Below are 18,978 nucleotides of genomic sequence, written 5' to 3'. Positions count from 1 at the left end.
AGTAACTTGCTGGATTGGAAGGTCAGCCATTTCTAGGCAGGTTCAGTACTGTGCCAAGTTTTTCCATTTGGAGATAACGGCTCTCACTGTGGTTCTTTGGAGTCCCAGAGCCTTTGAAATAGCTTTGTAACCCTTCCCAGACTGATGCATTTCAATCACCTTCTTCCTCATCATTTATAGAATTTCTCTCAACTTTGGTATAGTGTGTTACTGAGTAAGACCTTTTAACCAACTTCATGCTGTTGAAAAAGGTCTATTTAAGTGTTGATGTGATTGAACAGGGTTTGCAGTAATCAGGCCTGGTCGCGTCTAGTCCAGCTGAACCCAATTATGAATGCAGTTTCATAAATTTGGAGAATTAGTAACTATGGGGGAAAATAGATTTTCACACAGGCCCAGTTGGTATTGGATAACTTTTTAAAAAAATAAATAACTATCATTTAAAAACTGTATTTTGTGTTTACTCAGGTTGTCATTGTTTTATCTTAGATTTAGTTTTAATTTCTGAAACAATAGTATGAGTATGAGATATACACGAAAACAGAAATCAGGATGGGAAATGGCAAATACTTTTTCACAGCACTGTAATGTGTTATATTATTGTGGCAGGGCAGTGGGACCAACCGCCATTCCATTTGTACCTGGTTGTAGACCAATACATGGCTAAGAAACACCTTGTGGATTCTTAGTATAATGCTCAACAACTACTGCTAACAACTCCAAAGTTAGCATTTAAGCCTTAATCCTAGTACAGAAGTTCAAGCCATGAGGTATTATGAACACCTCAATAACACTCTTGGTGGCACACCTTGCTTACATTATTGGTTTGATAGTGAAAGATTTATAAGGTGTTACTAAAAGGTTCACCCACCCTGAGCTTATGATGCTCCTGGGCGAGGTAGCTGCGGACCTGGGGATTTGGAACAGCTGCCTCCACAAACTGAGCCCAAAGAGATGCAAGCCTGGCGCACAGCTGAGACAGATCACGAGAGATCTGCTCGGCAACTTTCTCATGACCACTCAGTAACTGCATAGACCAAAAAAAAAAAAAAATGCTAAATGATAGGCTAGAAAATTAAAGACTAATTTATGATATATCATAAAGGCACTAATTATTTACACAGTTTTGCATTTTCTCCCATTATCTTTTAACATTGTGAACAAATATATACAATTTGAAAAATATGAAGAGATTCATATCATATCAACTCATTCATTTTGTTACTAGTCTTCTGATGCTGCCTCAATTACCAATGCTGTTCTTTCCTGCTCTGTCGATAATGGGTATGGTCTGATGACCACCCAGTGTTTTATGCCTCTTATCACACAGCAGTTTGCCAGTGCTAACAATTTGTATGTCATACTTTTTAATCCATTATAATTATATTAAATGTTGTGTAATCAACCAAAAATTTCCTGTTCTCAATTACATTATAGAACCTATAAACAGCCATTCCTTCACAGCGTCCCCTTTTTCTCTCTCTTGCATGATGTTAGAGAAGAAAAAAAAAATGTTTGTGAGAAACCTCAAAGTGTAAACTCCTCTGTCCTGAAAATGTTTGAAAAACTATGACTTACGCATGTAACCCTGTTCCTTGAGAAGGGAACGAGACGTTGTATGAGCTTCATGCTGTGGGAATCACCCTCGTGCATGAGCAGGACCTAAAGCTTATGTAAAATTATGCCTATTTATAGGGCTGCTGTGATCAGGTGACGTGGCAATTAAGTGCGTCGCGTGATATAAAAAGGCACCTGTGAATAACGCCATCAGCCTCTATTATCTGAAGTGAAGACACAATTCACAGGCATGCCCCAGTATGACAAAGCTACGCAACGTCTCGATCCTTTCTCAGGAAACAGGGTTACATGCATAACCCAGAGGTTTCCTTTCAAAAGGAACTCAACGTTGCGTGGGCTTCACGCTGTGGGAACGAGAATACCCACTCCATCATACTGAGGGTATGGTCTGTTCAAAAGAAGGGTTACGTTTTACGGCATTTGGCAGACGCCCTTATCCAGAGTAACTTACAATTATCCCATTTATACAACTGAGCAATTGAGGGTTAAGAGCCTTGCCCAAGGGCCCAACAGTGGTAGCTTGGCAGTGCTGAGGCTTGAACTTCTAACCTTCTGATCAGTAATCCAGAGCCTTTAACCACTGAGCCACCTCTGCAAGACACTCAAGCCTGGTGGAATGCATGTCCAGACTGTAATATCAAATGAATGTGTGCGGCATAGACCACCCTGCCGCAGCACATAGATCCTGTAAGGGTACCCCTTTGAATAAAGCCTTTGAGGAGGCGACCCCCTAGTGGAATGAGCCCTTATGCCCAGAGGCGTAGTGAAACAGCACACCTCATAAGTGATAGAGATTGCTTCCACGATCCAATTAGAGATACAGCATAACCTGTACAGTTGCTGCCCAAGCAGACCAGCAACTGCTCTGACTTATGCCACAGTACAGAGAGCCCTTTTTGGACACAGTAGGTGCAATTTCTATTGTTCTGGTGTGAGGAATGGAAGAGGGCAGAAAGCCTGCATCACCCCGGCTGGGCAGCAGACCTAGGCACTTTAGGAATATAATCTGGCCTAGGATATAGAAAGGCCTTGGCTAATCCAGGGGCAAAGTCAATGCAGGAAGGGAAAACTGTCAGGGCCAACAAAAGAGCTACTATTAGAGTCAGAACCTTCTCAGAGGCTGACTCTAAGGGCTCAAATGGGGCACCTGACAGACCTTCCAGAACCACAGAAAGGTCTCAGGAAGGTGGAAGATGGGCCTCAGCCACCTGACACCACGCATAAACCTTGATGTTAGAGGATGTTGCCCCACAGAGGATCCATTAATAAGGGCATGGATGGCCAAAATGGTGGCCACACAGATGCTGATTGTAGAAGGAGCCAACCCTGCTGAGAAACATCCTTGTAAGAACTCCAGGACGGTAGCTACTACGCAGTTTACTGGGTCTAACTGATATTCCTCATGCCACAAGACAAAAGGTCACCACTTGAGTGCACAATTTTCTCGTGGATGGTGCTCTAGTGTTCAACATGGCATCTACAACCTCAGATGACAGACCAGAATCTATGAGCTGGTGCCCCTCCAGGGCCAGACCCACGGTCTCCGTAGTTCCGGCCAAGAGTGATAAATCAACCCTCTGGTTTGAGACAGTAGATCCCTGCGAATCGGAATCCCCCAGGGAGTGTTGTCTAGCAGGAATATTATCTCTGAGAACAATATTCGAGCTGGCCCATAAGGTGCTACTAGCAGCAGAAATAGACGGTCTTGACGAACTCTCGCTAGAACTTGATTTTCCCCCGATTGAGAGCAGAGCAATCAGGGGAATAGCTTACAGATGTGACCTTAGCTACATGTGCACCATGGCGTCCAGCCCCAATGGTGCGGAAGGAGCGAGGGCGATCCACAGTGGGCAGTGTGTTGTCTCTTGGAGGCAAAAACAGCCACTTCTGCTTGGCCAAACCTTCGCCATACAGACTCCACCACTTGTGAATGGAGATTCCAATCCCCGGGCCTCAGCTTCTGCCTCAACAGGTTGCCTGGCCCCACATTCCAGTTGCCCAGAATATACATTGCACTCACTGACAAAACTTTCCCTCTGCCCAGAGAAGAATTAGTTGAGCCTGCCTGAACAGGGGGTGCAAACGTAACTCTCCCTGGTGGTTGATATATGAGACCACCACTGTGTTGTCTGTGGTAACCTTTCAACTGAGGAAGAAAGAATTTAAGTGCTAGAAATGCAGCCCGCATTTCTAGGCAATAAATTACCTGCCGTCGATGGAGAATGGTAGCTCACAAGCGCCTCCTCCACCTTTGGCATAGTTAATAGCCGTGCTGTTCATTCCCCATGATGGCTGATTAATCCAACGTCGCGAGGTTATAAATACAGCTAGTGTATGGTTTTCTCTAGAAGCATGATATTTTATCATGCACTTCTGGAAAAAAAGAGTGTTCTACAGTGTGAGGGAGATTTATATTCACTGGGGAGAAAGTGCTCATCCAGCCTGCTATGAGCAACTTCCTCTTCCCCAGGCCAGTCTAGATTAAGTTTTTCTTCTGCACTAGTACTCACTTTAAGCAGCTCTTTATATGCTTGAGAGCTGCTCTCTATTTTTGGTGCAATGGATCCCCCTTCTGGCTCCTCAGAGTCAGAGAGGGTGTTTTGGCTTTCCATAACGGAAGGAGGAGTCGCGACGCGAGCTCCAAAATCCGGCAGACGGCCAGACCCAGAAGACAGAGCAGCGCTCTTCTCTCGCTCCTCTTCCAGATCCATACGAGATCCCCAGAACCTGACTGTCTCTGCAGTGGCCGGCCCAGATCCGCGAGGCTCTGAAACCCAACTCCTTTCGGCTGAGAAGAGAGCAAGCTGCAAGCGGAGCTGCCTGACTGTAGCACAGTCAGCCTTCTCGAGGGCCGCTGTGTCAAGCTCCACTCCCAGACACTTCACACAGAGAGTGTGTCCATCAGTCCACCATGATGAAACAGGAGCAAGATGTGACACACTTCCTGAATTCTCTCTTACTCAAACTTTTCTATTTTTTCTCTTTTAAAGGGACAGAAAAGTAAAGAGGTTTTTCTTTTTTTTTTTTTAATAAATAGAGAGGAAATGAAGTCTTTTGCGACCGTTCACAGAAACGAATGACATGCAGTCTCACTGAAGATGATAAGGCTGACGGCGTGGTTCACAGGTGCCATTTTATATCATGCGACGCACTTAATTGCCATGTCACCTGATCACGGCAGGCCTATAAATAGGCATGATTTTACACAAGCTTCAGATGCTGGTCACGAGCGAGGGCGCTTCTCACAGCATGAAGCTCATGCATTCACAGCTGAAAGAGTTCTCTGAGGACCTGATCTAAGCTTACTACCGCAAACTCTCTGTTTAAAATGAGACATTTGAAACAGGACTCTTGCGGTTTGTATCATTTTTTTTATGCAATTTCCAATCGGGCCTTTGAATAAAAGTGTTTTCCGAACCTGTAACTCGATGGTGAGTTTGTTCAGTGATTCCTCAAACAGCAGCTCCTCTGTGGGAAGAAAGGCACAAACAATCTCTAAATGTATCAAGCACTGATACACTTATCACATACAAATTCATATACAGTGCACTTAGAAGAAAAAACAATCTAAAGAATCTACATAAGTATATATGATTCTGAATAAGAAAATACAACTTTTCATGTACATTTAATTCTCAAAGTTTGGGATGCACTGTGTGAATGTTGAGCATTATATGAATGTTGTTTGAATGTTGTGAGTGTACCTATCTCACAACACTGCATTTGAGGATTGTCCTTCATCAGCACTGTATAGAAGAAGCTCAGGCCTTCATAAGCAGCCAGCAGGAGGCGGCAGAGAGTCCTGTGCCACGTATGAGCTCTCTGCAAGCAGTTCTCTGATGCCACGTAAAAACTGCCCTGTATACACAGACACGCACACACACAAACACAGACACGCACACACACAAACACGCACATACAGACTGAAGGTCAGGTTTTATTGTCTCCTGGTAAATTTCTGCCCTGTCATTTCCTTCAGGACAGAACAGAGCAGCTTTAATAAAATCTCAAACAAATATCGTCTGAGGAAGTGTAACACAACAAAAATGCACAGCCTTAGTGAGACTGATGATTGGCCAATAGAGGACAAGAGTTTTCCTGCTGGAAAGGATCATTTCCCTAACAACAGATGTTATATTTGGGTACATTAACAAATAACATACATTAATAAATGTAAAACATACAACTTACATGAAGAAATGTTAACATGTAGCCAGTTGCGGTCATTTGAAAGTATTAAGATTTCTGTGTGCAGTTTGCATGAGATAAACTAATGGTTATAATCCTCCATTAAAAGCTACACTGGTGCTTGAAAGTTTGTGAACCCTTTAGACATTTCCTGTATTTCTGCATAAATATGACTTAAAACATTGTCAGATTTTCACATAAGTCCTCAAAGATAAAGAGAATCCAGTTAAACAAATGAGACAAAAAATATAATACTTCATCATTTAGTGATTGAAGAAAATGATCCAATATTACATAACTGTGAGTGGCAAAAGTATCGGAACCTTTGCTTTCGGTATGTGGTGTGATAACTGCAACTAAACATTTGGGGTAACTGTTGATCAGTCCTGCACATCGGCTTGGAGGAGTTTTATCCCGTTCCTCAGTAGAGAACAGCTTCAACTCTGGGATGTTGGTGGGTTTCCTCACATGAACTGCTTGCTTCACGTTCTTCCACAACATTTCTACTGGAATAAGGTCAGGACTTTGACTCGGCTGTTCCAAAACATTAACTTTATTCTTCTTTAACCGTTCTTTGGTTTGGTTTCAACTGCGATTTTAGATCATAGACAGATGCCCTGACATTTTCCTTCAGCGTTCGCTGGTATAATTCAGAATTCATTGTTCCATCATTGATGGCAAGTCATCCTGGCCCAGATGCAGCAAAACAGGCCCAAACCATGACACTACCACCACCATGTTTCACAGATGGGATAAGGTTTGTATGCTGGAATGCAGTGTTTTCCTTTCTCCAAACATAATGCTTCTCATTTAAACCAAAAAGTTCTATTTTGGTTTCATCCTTACACAAAACATTTTTTCCAATAGCCTTCTGGCTTGTCCACGTAATCTTTAGCAAACTGCAGACAGGCAGCAATGGTCTTTTTGGAGAGCGGTGGATTTCTCCTTGCAACCCTACCATGCACACCATTGTTGTTTAGTGTTCTCCTGATGGTGGACTCATGAACTTTAACATTAGCCAATGTGAGAGAGGCCTTTAGTTGCTTAGAAGCTACCCTGGGATCCTTTGTGACCTCACTGACTATTACACGTCTTGCTCTTGGAGTGATCTTTGTTGGTCTCCACTCCTGGGGAGGGGAACAATGATGTTGAATTTCCTCCATTTATACTCAATATGTATGACTGTGCATTGGTGGAGTCCAAACTCTTTAGAGATGGTTTTGTAACTTTTTCCAGCCTGATGAGCCTCAACAACTCTTTTTCTGAGGAAAAAGTGTAAAACTCTTTTTACACTTCAACAAACATGTGTTGTGAAGATCAGACATTGATAGATTCCTGTTCTTTAAATAAAACTGGGAGCTCGCTCACACCTGATCGTCGTCCCACTGATTTAAGACACCAGACTCTAATTTCATCTTCAAATTAACTGCTAATCCTAGAGGTTCACATACTTTTGCCACTCACAAATACGTCATATTTGATTATTTTCCTCAATAAATAAATGACCAAGTATACTATTTTTGTCTCATTTGTTTAAGTGGGATCTCTTTATGTACTTTTAGGACTTCTGATGATGTTTTAGGTCATATTTGTGCAGAAATATAGACAATCCTAAAGGGTTCACAAATGTTTCAAGCACCACTGTAGGTACATTAGCATAACTCCCAAACAAAATCTTCAAACACTAAATAAATCTTGGGTGACCACTTACACAACATTCGTTTTCTCTCTCACACCTCTGAATCATCTGTCCAACATTTTTCTGGGTGGAAGCCCAGAGCAATCACTGATGGTGAGTTAGACAACCCATACACACAAGAGAGATTCTCCACTCGTGTCTCGGTTTTAACTGCGTCCCAGGCTTATGATCGTTTGTCTTCTTATTTGTTCATGCATGTCTCTTATGCTATTTTCATTTACTCACTTATTTCTATCTTACTGTATAAATAATTTTTTTTATGAGACTATAATCCTATGATTGATTGTCTTCTTTTTCATCATCTTAAGCTAATTTACTTTCACCATATTAAGAATTACAAGTCCTTGTGAATGACATTTCATATAGAAATGGACCAAGGATTCAACAGTGCAGTGGAATAAAACCTAATCCAGAATTCTACCTAGTCACTGCATATTATTCAATAATGTATTATTTAAAGCAGAGTGTATTTAAAGTGCATGACATGTAAAGTGTAATCTACGAAAATCCTGTTCATGCACCAATAGCTGTGATGGTACATACTTCATACTCATAATGGTGGTAATGGCTAGGGTTGTACACATTAAGTGTTGTGAATTATCATCCTTTCCGCTTTCGGAAAACTGAAAAGACACCACTGTTTTGGACATTTAAGACATTTTGCTAACTGATAAACAGTTTTCAAATGTGCTTAATGCACTATGAAAAAATCACACTCATCAGTGCACAGCCACCTCTTCATAGAGTCATTAGTCAAATCAGTTTAGACATTTATAACTGCCTCTCGGGTCTCTCTGTCTCTCTCTCTATCGCTCTTTCTGTGCTGTTAGTCAAGCAGCTGTGAGCACATTCGGTCAAGCCTGAAGCTCGGTAATTACAAGAAGATCAAACATAGAGGAGAGCACTAAACTCAGCAAGCTTACAGCAGTTAAACAAGGAACGTGTGTGCGTGAGTGTACGTGGCACTCCCTTACAGTATGACCTCCAGACATCCTGGTGACAGGAAAAACACACAAATGTACACACATACCTATTATCACAGGGTAAACACTTTGACACAAACAAATACAGTATCTAACACCTAGAAGTGCAAATGTGTTGATGAAACATGGAAAATAGGGACGACCGAAGAAGGGCCAGCTGAAATTACTGCCCAGAGAAAACGTGGTATGAGACAACGGGAGAGTAAATTAACTGCGTACGGGTCTTGTTTCTGGTTGTCCATCAGTATCTTTACTGTAAATATCTTACTATACACTGCACAATCAGAACATGTTTGTAGATTTGAATTAAAGTTCACAGTGGGTAAAAATGCTATACTTCACTTAGCAGCATGAGTAAAGAAAAATGCAGCTGGTGTGGATTAAAAACTTGTTAAAATGAAGCAAAAGTACCACACGTGTCTCTGCTGCTGATGGTGCGGATAGTGCTACAGTTTCTAAATGGGTTAGGGCTAGATTTAAATATTTGCTGCTGGGATTAGCGTTTAGGCTTCGGGTTGGGCTTTAGAGCTGAGGGTTTAAGGCAAGGTCTTCAATCTTGTCCACAAAGGGCAAGTGTGGCTGCAAGCTTTCATTCCAACCAGGCAGCCACACATGACATCTATTCGGCTGAAATGAAGCCTGCAGCCACACCAGCCATTTGTGGATAAGACTGAAGACACCTGGTTTAAGGGTTTTGTGGTGGGGTTGAGGGTTTAGGCTTAGTGTGTAGGGTTGGGTTTTAGGGTTGAGGGTGTAGGGTTGCGTGTTGGGGTTAATGGTTTAGAGTTGGAGTTGAGGGGTTAGGCCTAGGGCTTACTGAAGGGTTGAAGAATTAAGGCTGAGGGTGTAGGGTTGCGTGTTTAGAGTTGGAGTTGAGGGTTTAGGCTTGGGGTTTAGGGTGTAGGGTAGACGTTTGGGGATGATAGTTTAGGGATTAGGGTTGATATTGTACAATTAGGCTTAAAATCTGAAGGTGTAAGTTTGAGTTTGAGGTTAGAGTTAAGATTAAGGTTGTAATTTAGGGTTCAGAACTGGGTTTAGGATCAAGGGTTGAAGGCCTAAGATTGGGTTTAGGTTTAATGTTAAGGTTGGGGGTGAATTTAGGACTGTGCTAGATTTAAGGGTTTGGATTATTGGTTATGGATCTAGGGTTGATAAATTATGTGAAGAGTTTAGGGTTGGAGTTATGTTTAAGGGCTAGGGTTATGAGTGGAAAGGTTTAAAGGTTTAGGGTTGGGTTTAAGGTCAAGGTTAAGCAATTTAGTGTTGACAGTTTACAGTTTATGGCTGGGTTTAAGGCTGGGGTTAGTATTAGGGTTGAAGGTTGAGGTTTGGGGTTGGGATTGAGTACTCGGAATTAGGATTTAGGGGTGAGGTTAGGTTAATGGGTTTAGCATTAAAGCTGGGGTAAGTTTTAAAGATATAAGGGTGTAAACAATTTTTTTGTTGTTGTTATTAGTGGAATCTGGGTTTTTTGTCATTGGTGGAAATCTGGGGGTATGGATAAAGACATAAAATTTAATAAAGGGTCATGAAAACTTTTTTTTTTTCCAGAATAAACTCCTTTGTGAGTGTGTATGTTTGGTTACTGTGATGGATTGGCAGCCTGTCCAGGGTGTCCACTACCTTGTGCCATGAGTTCCATGGGATCGGCTCCAGGCTCCCCCCAAACCTTGTGTAGGACAGGCAGTATGGAAAATGGATGGATGGATGGTGTTTGGCTAGCATTCTCTTATTGCTTGTTTGTTATTTTACAATTTGTTATTTTTATTTTGTTAGTTAAGAATTTATTGAAAAAATTTGCAGTGTGTCTGTGTAGGAGTGTGCAACTGTAGCATACGAATTGTGTAGTGTATCGATCCTTACAGCACTCTTTATGCACATGACAACTGTACTTGTACTTGAGACTTCAGTGTATTCAATAGTCACTAATGAAACACAACCATTCATAGTTTCTTATATTTTTCTTTTATATTGATTTTTATTGTGTATTTTTATGCGCGCATCTTATGCTATTTTCAGATTCTCTCATTTCTATTTTATTATATAAATTTAATATTTTATGAGACTATAGTCCTACTTTCAGGATTCTTTCATAATTTATTTTATTCATCTTTTGCATTGTGACAATTTTGGTTTCAGCTCCTTCTCCAGTAGAGGGCCCTGTAATTCGACCACTGAATCCCTGGACTGAAGCTTATTATTCCTTTACATCCACAATTTACTCTACACTATGCCTGTTAACACCATGTTTCTGGCTGCACTGTTCATTTGTAGTGTTTCAGGCTTTCAGCTTGTTTTTTTTTATATAAGTATGCATGTTTTCATAGACGCATAAATGCATGTACAGGTGCAATCAAAATGATTCAACCCCCATTGCAAATCAGGTTTATTGTCAAACTTTACAGACTTTCAGCTGTTTGCGATGAACAAATCAAATAAAAACACTTGAAATAGTTCAACACAATGAATGCTTCAAGTGGTTTCCCCAAATTCAACTGAAAATGCAACTTATAATAATTTCTCCAGTCTCAAAATTATTCACCCCCCTGAATAGAATCCCTCACAAAAGCACAAATATACAAAACAGGAGTTGTCTCAAGCACACCTGATGTGACTAATCATTTATTAGGGCTTTATTAGTTGTACCAGGTGGGCTTGACCTGGAAAACATGAAATACCTGAACTTGCTGGGGGCAGAAGATATATGAATACCTGAACTGGCTAGGGGTAGAAAACATATTAAATACCTGCACGGGGCAGAAAAAGGAAGCTATCAACAGCTCCAAGCAGATTTGTGAGAAGGCAGGTTGTGAAAAACCCTCGAGTGACTGTAAAAGACCTGCAGCAAGACTTGGTGTAACAGGCACTGAGGTTTCAGTGAGCACAGTAAGGCGTGTACTAAACGCAGAAGGTTTCCATGCCAGAACTCCAAGACGTTCACCACTACTGACCCAAAAGCACAAGAAAAGTCGCTCAAAATCATATAAATAATCCACAGAAGTTTTGGGATTCTGTTCTGTGGAGCGATGAAACAAAACTGGAACTTTTCGGCACGATGGATCAGCGGTACATTATAAGTTGCATTTTCAGTTGAATTTGGGGGAAACCACTTGAAGCATTCATTGTGTTGAACTATTTCAATGGCTTTTATTTGATTTGTTCATCACAAACAGCTGAAAGTCTGTACATTTTGCAATGGGGGTTGAATCATTTTGATTGCAACTGTATGTCAGCATTTCTGTGTTTCAGAACATATGTTTTTGAGTGAGCATTTTGTAATTGGCCTGTAAAGTGGTAAAACCTGCACAAAGCTCTGTCATCAAACCTGAGCTTGCGCAGTAATTGCAAGTTGGGTCAAAACAGCCACCTGCTGAGAGACTGCCACAAAAGTCAATGCTTGGTGTGGCAATGCTTTGCTTTTAGGAATACATCTGTAATCTCAGGTGCACTTTGTGTTCTTTTATAAGGATATTGGCTGATAAGTTTTTCTACGCATCTTGGCGAACCTGCCACAGTTCTTCTGAAGACTTTGATTGTGTGTTTCGGCAGGTAATCCCTGGTGGCATTTATTATTTTTATTCATCTGACACTCAGATGTTGTTCTGTAAAACTGACTTTTGTAAATCTAAAAATGGCTTCTTTTACTGATGCAACAATGCAGAAGACATTAAATCAGCTCTATCTATCATATAGGTCACAATGTGTAGCCTGAGAATGACCACAAATAATATTTACTCACTGGTGGTCCTCTTGCTCCAAAACACCATATTTGACATGGCTTGAATGACAACTTTTGAATTGCTTTTTCCTTTAAAGATGGACATAGAGTATAGTATATAGCCAGATATTTGTGGACACCTGACCAATCACACCCATGTGTCCTTTTCTGCATCCCATTCCAGATTTATTCCCCATTTGCTGTTATAATAAGCTGCACTCTTCTGGGAAGTCTTTCCACTAGATTTTGGAGCTTTATTGAGCTTTAGTGAGGTCAGGTACTGATATTGGGTGAGGACGCCTGGGGTGTAGTCGGCGTTCCAGTTCATCCCAAAGGTGATCAGAGGGGTTGAGGTCAGGGCTCTGTGCGAAACACCATGTCTTCATGGAGCTTGCTTTGTGCACAGGGGCATCGTCATGCTGGAACATGTCTGGCCCGCTTAGTTCCATTGAAGGGAAATTGTAATGCTACAGCATAGAAAGACATTCTATACAATTAGGTGCTTCAAACATTTTGGGGAAGAACCACATATGGTTGTGATGTTCAGGTGTCCAAATACAGTGCTTTTGGGCATATTGTGTATCTAGTGGCAAAAAAAAGGGAAAAAGAAAATAAAATGTAAAGTATTAAAGGACAGCACAGTGGTGCAGTGTGTAATGTTGCCACATCACAGCTCCAGGATCCCTGGTTACTGTTTGTGCTGTATGTTCTCCCTGTGTCTGTATAGGTTTCAACTGGATCTTCTGGTTTCCTCCCACCTCCTGAAAACATGCCAGTAGGTGGTTCAGCTACAATAAATTGTCCCTAGGTGTAAATAAGTCTATGAACGTGTGTGTGTGTGTGTGTGTGTGTGTGTGTGCATGGTGCCCTGACATGGACTGGTGTCCAAACCAAGGTGTATTCCTGCCTCATGCCCAGTGTTCCCGAAATAGGCTCCAGAAACACCGCAACCTGACCAGCATACTGACGGTGAGTGAGTGAGCAAGAAATGAAGCATCAGTAACTAATAAAAGTGCAGAAGTGGTGTCTTACTCATAGGTAGCAACTCTTACACACACTGGCACATACTTGCCACCTCTGTGTGGGTTATAAAGGGAAAACGATGGAGAGAAAATATGTTAGAGAGACGGATGGAGTAAGATAGATGGAGAATTGGAAAGATGCTTGCTCTGTGGGTTTCTCCTGCAGCTATGAGATCGTTAAAGCCATGCTCGTTACACTGATCAAACAGTGGGTATACACACACACACACACACACACACACACACACCATGCGAACCACTGTGCTTATTAAAGCACCCTGCAGGGGGGGTGTTAACAGGAACCACGCTGTGCCGTAAGGGACCGCTTTAAATGTTTACTGCCTAAATGGAACCTGCCTCAAGGAACCATAACCATCCATCAGCCAATCAGGGGTGGGCGGAGCCATGTGCTGTCCAATTAAACAGCACTATCATTTAATCAGAGGCTGATAAAGGTGTGGGGGAAATGAACTCGAGTTATTACATAGTGATTCTTCGGTTTCCCGCATGCAGTTCAGAAAAACGAAGGGACAATTCTGACATTTCTACGTGTTTAAAATTTAATTTAAGAAAGCTGTAGGTGTCCAGAACAAATGTGTAGGTAGTTTCACATCCTTTGGCATTTCTGGCAAAACCCTAAATAGGCTCCAACACATTGCTAATGCTAGCCAGAGAGATAATTTGACAAAAATTGTGAAAAATGTATAACTCTGTATAGTTATAATGCAATTCTCACAATATATTTTTTTTCACAAATACATCATACAACAAGCTCATGTTTTTAAACTCTGTCTTAACTCATGTTTTAACTCTGTCGTTGATTAGTTTTCTGTTGTGTAGCTGTAGGGCACTTGGGCATGCCACATGATTTCTATTCTGAAGTAAAACTGCATACATAAATGTACATGCAGAGTATCTAATACTCTACAGTGACTCAAATGTAGCATTACTAAATACAGTAGTTACAAAGTGCTAGCAGGATAAGAGCTAAACCCCACATCTCTAACACACACACACACACACCCAGTCAGGGTCAGGATTATTGAGTTGGGATATGCTGCAGCAGAAGGTTAATTGGACTTTAATAAGAGCTCACTGTGAGAGCGCAACTCATTTCCCCAGCGGTACCGCCGGCTTCATCTGCCCTTAATCTCCTGTTCCCTTCACTGTTTCTTCCTCTCACTAAAACCCCATTTGCAGTTTGAGAAGTCTAATTGTCGATGCTACGCACAGTATATTGTTTTTATACTGTATATGCTAATTGTTCTCTGAAAATTGCTATTAAACTGTACTACCTAACAGCATTTAACAAAAAAGCATTATTAGAATGCATTATGCTTTGTCAAAAAGCCATTCAACAAACTTTCAACACTACAAAACAATTCAGGGGCAAACTTAAGCTAAGAGTAGCACGAGTTCGCTTTTAGCAACATATTTTGACTTGCAAATTTGTGCCAGATGACCATGATAAGTGTCTGTTGACATTTCTAAGGGTTCATTTACAGGTGTTGTTATGGGCGTCAACTATCTTGAACCACACAGAAAACATCTTTACAGAAGTAGAAAATGATGTATTAACCTGCATTAATATTTTTAACAGGATTAGGAAGTTACCTCAGTGAGTATGGGTCTACAGTATCCCGCCCCAAACATCAGGTTCTCTACTGACATCATAGCAGGCGGAGCCTCACTCTCTGGAGAGCCCTTTCCCAGCCATGCCCCTTTACTGCTGCGTGCAAAACTGGAGAAAGAGACAGCAGAGGAAGAATAAGGTCAGTGCCTCCTCTCAAGGCTGATTGATTGGCTGTTGTGTAATCAGATAAATGGAAGATGGAGCTGTAAGTGAAGCTGATAAGTTTACTGTGAACACGTTTCCCTCCCTCTGAACACCCCCCCCCCCCGCCCGCCCTCTCTGTTTCCTGGTTCCTGTATTGGCACCTTTACCTCTTTGTTTATTTGTTCCCTCAGGTACAGACAGATGAAGCCTCTCACCATTCGTGCATTCCTTTATCCTCTCACCATTTACATACTTTCCTGTTTCATGCAAATATGCCCTTCCACCTAGCCAATCAATAGTTAACCCATTGTCTCTGTTGTGTGTCAAGCACGATATATACGCTGCCATTCTTGGAATAAATGAGAGATCTTGCCATTTGAGCTTTTTGGGTCTGTGTGTCATTTGGCGAACTCTCCCAAGCGCTTGGTGTGGGAAGTGTGTAGCGAGGCGAAGGCGGCATCTTTCTTGTGTATTTTCACTTTCTCTCTTCTTAAGAATTGTAACCCGGAGATTCTCTAGTTTCAGTTCCTAACAGTTTTCTGGGGGCTCGTCCCGGGATATCTACTGAGGTAAGAATCATTTTAATTTGTTTCCTCTGCCTTGAAGTAGATAATTCATGTATCCCAGCTGTACTACATGCATTGCATAAATATTTCATGGTGTTTTATTGAACCAATTGGAAGTAACTTTATTTTGGCTCCGGCCGCTGAGTAGTGTTTCTCTCGGCATTATTGTATTACCCTATTTTCAAATAATTTTGAAATAGGAGGATAATCCGAGTCGCGCGCTATATTGTTTTTTTGTTGTTTTTGCGCTGTTCCTCTTGCTGTTTGAACATACTTTACCGCCACGCTGCACCTTCCTGTTGTCTTTGCTGTGTGTTGTCCTTGTTGTGTGTTATTTGTTCTGTATGTAAATCATTAGACATGGGTGGAAGTGGTCAGTCTAAATCCGTGATAGCACTCAAACGGACAATTATTCAGGAAGTACAGCTGACTCCACTACCGTCACGTCCTCTAACTCTCGTAACTGCTCGTGCTGAGTCTCAATTATCTCGTTTTGAAATCATAAAGGACAGACTAGTTCCAACCCCGTGTACTAAAGCTAACCCTGGTGTTTCTTTTACAGGAGACCTGGACGTGATTGTCGGCGATTACACTCAAGTGTTAATTGAAAAATGTGCATGGTAATGTCTTTGCTTCTCTGCCTTTACTTGCAGAGAAACCACCTCCCCTTTTCCCCAGGTGATACAGTACTAGAAAAGCCTCAACCCTAGGAAGGATTGAAAAGCCACCTTTGGACCTCACAACAGTGATAGCCATTGCTCACATGGCCATACTGTCTCTCAACCCCAGTGGATTCACGGCAGTGGACGGAAACGGTGTCTGATCAGAACCAGCTCACTCGAGAAAAGAGAAAATTCACAATCAAGAAGCCCTTAGGGGGCCTCTTCTCGTCTCACCTTAACACATACACATATAGATTTTATTGTATTAGCCTTGATAGCACATACATGTATAAACAACGACTCATGACCTGTCTGGAGGGAGCATGTGAATGATGGGAGCTGTCGTAGGCTCATGGATAACTGGGCGTTCCTCGCCGCTTATGGGGAGAGTGTGTGCAGGTCTCATTGGTACCTAAGAGTGCATTGATAAGCTTACTGTGAACACTCTCCCCTCCCTCTGAACACCCCCCCTCTCTGTGTTGGGACCTGTGTTGAGGCGAGGGCGCTGTCTTTCTTGTGTATTTTCACCTTCTATCTTCTAAAGAATCGTAACCCGGAGATTCTCTAGTTGCAAATCCTAGCAGAAAATGTCAAAGAGTTCAAGATTTTTGCTGCATTGCAGCATTCATTAACACAATCGTCTGTCTGGTATGAGACACCACTAAGCCACTTTGTTTTTAATTAGGCTTTCCCCTAATGGCCACATCCACTTTGGCTTGTCACGTTGAACTCCAATCACTTGGAAAAAAAAGCAACATTTTAAGGCACTAAGCCAGCTTTACAAAACACTTCTGTTTCTCCTGCATGTCAAAAAGATTTTTAAAGGTAAAGGTGGGGTTACTTGATCGTTATTGTGATTAGCTGGGAGAAGGTGAGGGCGGGGTTACCTGATCAGTGGTTGGTGTAGAGCCACTAAAGAGGCATGGACGGTGACGGAGATGACAGACAGGTGGAAGTAGTCGAACATGACGGGAAGGTGGTGGTGCAGGCCGCTGCAGGGGTGGAAATGGAGACCCAGAGTCCTACTGCTGATCACAGGCACTGAGGAGATATCAGCCAACCTGAACACACACACACACCAACACACAAAAGGACACACATCAGAGCTGAGTGACCATTTGTGTGGCATCTGTATACCGTTACATCATTTCATATTTATACGTCTAATCTGTAATCTGTCTCACTTGGCTCATTAGTGGGACCCTCTGCTATTTCCTGTCCTCACTTTTTATGCATAGATTTTCCATAGAAAAAAAAAATCCAAAGTAACAGAATCCATAACAGTTTTACACAACTATCACAGCTTGTTATTATAACCTTTGTAATTGTTCAATATTTTAAATACAATGGATGTAAAAAGTTTACACATCCCGGTCAAAAGGGCAGGTTTTTGTGCTGTAAAAAAACGAAACCAAGATAAATCATGTCGGAACTTTTTCCACCTTCAGTGTGAAATCATCACGAATAAGAGTAAAGTGAAAAACAACCCGAAACATTTTAGGGAAAAATTGGAAAAATAAATAATTTACAATAACCTGATTGCATAACTGTGCACACCCCTAAACTAATCCTTTGTTGAAGCACCTTTAGATTTTATTACACCACTCAGTCTTTTGGGGTTAGAGTGTAACAGCGTAGCACATCATGATTTAATATTTCCCCGCGTTTTCTTACAAAAACATTCAAGATTTGGATGTACGTTCCCCTCCAAAGCTATTGGAACAGCAAGGCCAATTCAATTAATTTTGCTGCAGACTGAAGACATTTGGGTTTGAGATTTTTAAAAAGATTGTATTTGCTGGTATTTATAAGCAGATGTGTTAACCAATATAGAACATAGCACATTTTGTATCAGACCACCCAACTCTTTATATCCGTTGTAAGTAATGTAACAGTGCTGTGACCAAGCATATGTAGACCATACAAGACTATACATATCTGCTGACCTCATTTTTCCACTGTTTTAAAAACCACCAGCTGCCACTGGTGTACACCATTCCATCCTTTCATTTTTATGCCTCGTTAGTGTAAGCCGCCTCTATTTCCTGTTTTCTGTTGACTCTATAATTCCTATATATATTCATATATACAGTATATCACTATATACCTAATATATATATACTTGAGACATAACAATATAATACATATAACAGATATATGTTGTAAATTATACTAGTGTAGTATTCTCTGTATTTCCTATCATTATAAACAGGATTAAATAAAAATAATAATAATAATAATAATAATAATAATCCAGTGTAATAATACATGCCAAAGTAGTACTGAGTAGTTTGTAGTTTGAGCTATAACCGAACCAGGAATGAGACGAGAGATTTTATGTGCTGCCTGCTCAGCTTCACACCGCTGAATCTGTCTACTGATTACGTGATTAACTGTGTAATCGATAACGTATTCATCACACTACACCGTCTCTGTAATGTTCCGAATGGTGTTCGGTTCGAATTAGGTTTGCTTTCTGAGACAAACGCAGGCCTGCTTTTAGTACGTCGTTAGCAATAGATTAGATAGCAGAGTCTCTGCTAAAATATGCATGTTTACAGTGGTTTTGGAAGTAAACTCAGATGTAGCCGCGGGATAGCAGAGCTGCTGTTTCAGCGCTTTTTATACACACTGAAGTGTAAAACGATCTCAGCTGACATTTTATCCAACACGTGTCACAATTTGTGGTTCATCTGTCCTGTTAAAACTGTGTTAAAACATTTAATAGGCACCCATCTGTGACTCTTAAAACCACGATGTATCAACTTTCATTCTCTGTGTT

The 18,978-nt window shown here is 41.3% G+C and overlaps 1 protein-coding gene across 6 annotated transcripts in view; it reads right to left on the bottom strand.

The window, feature by feature from the left end:
- Nucleotides 1–18,978, bottom strand: part of fam135b (family with sequence similarity 135 member B) — a 74,046-nt gene that overhangs the window by 15,488 nt on the left and 39,580 nt on the right. For 5 of the 6 annotated variants that reach the window (XR_008387659.1, XR_008387658.1, XM_053641339.1 and 2 more), the window contains exons 6-10: nucleotides 17,084–17,257; nucleotides 14,806–14,932; nucleotides 5,283–5,436; nucleotides 4,997–5,046; nucleotides 872–1,027 (exon numbers count right to left, since the gene is read on the bottom strand). Coding sequence is in view for 4 of the 6 variants with exons in the window: in XM_053641339.1 (XP_053497314.1) it covers nucleotides 872–1,027; nucleotides 4,997–5,046; nucleotides 5,283–5,436; nucleotides 14,806–14,932; nucleotides 17,084–17,257 (661 nt within the window). In the remaining 2 variants the exon portion in view is untranslated. The remainder of the gene's footprint in view (nucleotides 1–871; nucleotides 1,028–4,996; nucleotides 5,047–5,282; nucleotides 5,437–14,805; nucleotides 14,933–17,083; nucleotides 17,258–18,978) is intronic. The other variant, XM_053641338.1, reaches the window with a different exon arrangement.

The sequence above is a fragment of the Ictalurus furcatus genome, chromosome 14, assembly GCF_023375685.1.
Source record: "Ictalurus furcatus strain D&B chromosome 14, Billie_1.0, whole genome shotgun sequence".
Classification (NCBI taxonomy): Eukaryota; Metazoa; Chordata; class Actinopteri; order Siluriformes; family Ictaluridae; genus Ictalurus; species Ictalurus furcatus.
This window is presented reverse-complemented; position numbering and strand designations above follow the sequence as displayed.